Genomic DNA, 4046 nt, shown 5'->3' with positions numbered 1-4046 from the left:
TCTAGTGTATGACCATGTGAATGGGTAGCTTCTGTCACATGTATCATCCCCCGGGAGTCAAGGATTCCGGCGAACTGTCGGGAATCAACATTAATGTTATCATCGAAGTGGAAATTCAGGTCGCCAGCGATAATCAGGTCCTGTGGCGCTACAACCTGTAGATTGAGATATGAAGACCATTCATCAAAGAAGACTTTGTTACGGAGACCGTTCCGTTTAGAAGGGGGAGGCCTGTATATGACGCACAGTCTGAATTGTGTATCACAAGTGGTGATGGAACACGTCATGTGCTCAAAGTGTGTATAGGAATCCTCGTTATTGGAATTGAGATTTCTCACACTCAATCCTTTCTTAGACAGAACAGCCACCACGTCTGCCTTGTCTAGCATTGTGGAGAATGTCATAGCCTGTTGGTATAAGCTCAGCGAGAATTTGGTCATCAACGGCTGAGCCCAGCCAAGCCTCCGTTATCGCTAGAATATCGATATCCCGAGATGTAATGATGTCACTGATAGACAATGACTTGTTCTTCACCGAGCGACAATTCAGCGATACTAAATTAAGCAGGACGCCGGGCTTTGGCTGAGTCTCCGTCGTTGGTTTAATGACAACCAAGTTCTCGCGCGATATAGATATTATTGGTTTCCAGCTGTTAACATCGCAGCGCGGCTGCACAATGGTTCTGATGACTGATACCTCTGCTGTTGCTGCAGCATGTCCAGACAAGGGTGGTTGAGATGTTGACATACCATGTTTGGTGATTATCTGGACGAGACTGTTGTAATTTACACCACTGTTGCTGTTTGCTTTGCCAGGGGTACACGAAATACCGATCACACTATGTATCGGTCTGACAGCGCCCCTGCCTGCACGTGTGCCTCGTCTCGTACGAACGTAATTGTTGGTCCCATTCGACGTTTGTCTAACATTCAGACATTTTCTAACACTATATAAACACACTGGTCTCAGTGCCAGGAGAACAGATCTACAGTACTGTAACATATTTAATCAATTACACAAACTTAAATGAGAACAAATTATTATAATCAATGTTATTACCCTAGTGTATTAGTGGACGAAATGTCGTTTCCGATGAAATATAGTTGAACGACAAACTCGTCAATTAAAGAATAAATAGAGTTCTTCAATTATTACTTTAGAATATGATATTATGTAATCAAAGAATGTTACTTAAATGTCAAAATGTTTTAAATAATTGTGTCATACCGTTTTAATTAGAAATTTACGTATGACTCGTCGAGTGCTATATAACGAGAATGAGTCGTAGTACGTTTACAACGAAAGGGATGTTGTCCTGACTATCATAATTAAAATTAAAGTAAGTGAAATTGAATAAACTATGTTACAAGAGCTGATATCACCAATCTGTATGAAATAAGGTAGACTTCACAGAGTAAGACAATGTGGAAACACACACACGACCTATCGGAAGCCTACGAAACAAAGATGGCGACCTACTCAAGCTATGCAGTATAACGATAAGATATTGCAAAGATCACCACACAGTCATGTAATACAATAAAAAAATGTCCGTATCATCTTATAAGTTAACAGAACATGTTATTAGAACTAAACAGAGAAAATAAATTCAGTCAAGATATAATATTTATCTAGATGTTTTGTTAAGTGGGCGAGATGTCAAAAAGTGGCCGAAAAATCACAAAAAGCTATATGATCTATATACGTTAGAAATTTGAGTCTCTTCGTCCCACATCTACGGTAATGATCCCGTGTGTTGGAAATTAAATATCTAAAATGTGAAATGATTATACTATTCACCAAGTAAGTGGGAGCGTAAAAATAAACAAGAACTACTTAAACAATAATCTGGCCAATATCAGCCAGGATAAATTCACCAATTCGTGAAAATTATAAAAATTGTCACGAGCTAACGGGAGCAAGCCTTATCAGGCGCTAACCGGAAGTTACTGGATAAACAAACAAGTAATTGGTTGGTTACTAGCCAGTTGTAATAACTGGTCATCTATGTTGAAATCTCAACCCATTTCCATGAAAACAAGAAAATATTCAAACCTTCAGTGGCCTACAACCGTGCACTACAATGTAAAATGTGCAGATTTCAGAATCACACTCCTCCACCATAATGATCATATGAAGATCTTATCATGACTATATCTATCTTGAACCTTCATTTAATATGTATATAATCAGTGGGATCAATCTCACGAGATTATATGCTATTCCTATAGATATTTCACTTTCTGTATCACTTTATTTCGATACACATCATACACAGTGAGTGTCCTCTACACTTTGATTTATGTAACTCGTTATCGCTTTCTCACTTCATTTATAATGATATACTTTATACTTTTCAATGTCGGTAATCACAATTATCAAACATTGATAGCACAAGCCGGTCTCATATTGTTAACTATGTAAAGAATGTCCTTATTATCGAATTACTGACTTACGACATTAATGTCGACCAATGACTATAAGATGCGTTCGCGCGATTATAAGCAAATTGTGGAACACTCAGAATCTTATGAGGAAACTTTTACATATACAATCATGATCTAATACATAAATATGGTAACCATAGTTACTTAAACCATAAACATACTTTACCCGTTAAAGTTCATGCATTGCAGCTAAAGACTAAAGAACATTTAGGACATAAAAAAAGTCTTCTTCGACAACGAATCAAACGACTGAAACAAAAAAAAAACAGCCATCTCTTCAACCGAGGCTACTACTACTGGAAAACAAGGTGAAAAGCACTTCAACCTTTTATCAATGTTTTCATGATGATAATTCAGTCACACGTGATAATTTATTGACAATTTGTTGCCACATTTAAATATCTTTGATACTAATTTGATTGTAAATGAAGCACTAGTATTATGTTTCTAACGTCAGTCAATTTATTGTTCAATTGATATTTGGAAAATCATTTAAATATCTTTGATACGAATTTGATTTTATATAAAGTACTATTGTAATGTTTCTAACGTCAGTCAATATTCTATTTGTTCCAGAAAAATATATATATATATAATCTATATAGAAATGTCTATCTATAAATCTTTGAAATTTGTATTTTTTTTTTTTTTTCTGTTTTCATGATTTGATAATAACGATCTATTTTCGTTATCTTTTCTCTATTGATATTCTGCAAATATTGAGCACATTTGATTACTATTATTTAACGTTTTGCATCAAACATGTGTTGGGGTTGTCCCTCTTTCAAAATATGTTAAGGAAGTTTTTTTTCATACGTCAATGTTAATCTAGTGAAATTCATGGGCACATGAAACAGGCTAAATTTGGTAGTTTCACTGAATACAACTTGAGCAGAAATTGTAATATTTTCATGTGAAGTGAATCTTTTACTGAAATATTTCTTCTTCTTTTTCTAAATGGAGTTTGCGTGTATTTTTCTCATAATAGTACGGTTGAAAGAATGAGTTCTTCGGTTTGAAATTTACAAAGTGATGATGTATGAAATGACGGAGAGTTCTTGCCCCTTAAGGGTTAATGAAGCCGAGGAGATGCATCCGTATCTGAGTTATAGCTAAGACAAGAAAACAAGTGATACTCCGTGAAGTGTAAGGGAAGTTATTCATTTGATGTTTTGATGTGAAGTACTATTTTAATGTTTCTAACATCAGTCAATTTATTGTTCCAGAAACAACCTGCAGATCAACTCATGGATCTACAAATGGCACGTCTAGTGGGGGTGATGGATTAGAACACACCACCTCTAGCCTAGTAGATGGAACTAAATGTTCGACTGAAAGCATCAAAGGAAATATAACCTGTCTCTGTAATGAGAATTCGCTGAACAATACAGTTGGTCGTCGCGGGATCATTCCGTCTTCGCTTGTCCACAAAACGAACCTGTTAAAGTCAGGGTACGTCCCAGCGTGTTTAAAGAATACTCAATGGGGAAATGGTTCAACAATATTAAGCGGAGAAAAAAAGTGGAACTGCTAAATAATTTGAAAAAGCAATTTAAGCTAGCTAAGGACACCACCAGTTTGTCCAGACGGAAACGTATC

General features: G+C 36.0%; 1 protein-coding gene across 1 annotated transcript; it reads right to left on the bottom strand.

Annotated features, from left to right (window-relative positions):
• Positions 1–351: 351 nt before the first annotated feature.
• On the bottom strand, positions 352–1002 carry LOC132546660 (uncharacterized). Its single transcript, XM_060210384.1, has one exon. It carries the CDS (start codon positions 1000–1002, stop codon positions 352–354), a length of 651 nt encoding a protein of 216 aa, XP_060066367.1.
• Positions 1003–4046: the final 3044 nt, after the last annotated feature.

This window comes from Ylistrum balloti, unplaced genomic scaffold, assembly GCF_031769215.1.
Source record: "Ylistrum balloti isolate Yb309-2 unplaced genomic scaffold, AGI_CSIRO_Ybal_v1 Utg369900, whole genome shotgun sequence".
Classification (NCBI taxonomy): Eukaryota; Metazoa; Mollusca; class Bivalvia; order Pectinida; family Pectinidae; genus Ylistrum; species Ylistrum balloti.
The sequence above is the reverse complement of the archived record's forward strand: the minus strand, read 5'-3'. Positions and strand labels throughout refer to the sequence as shown.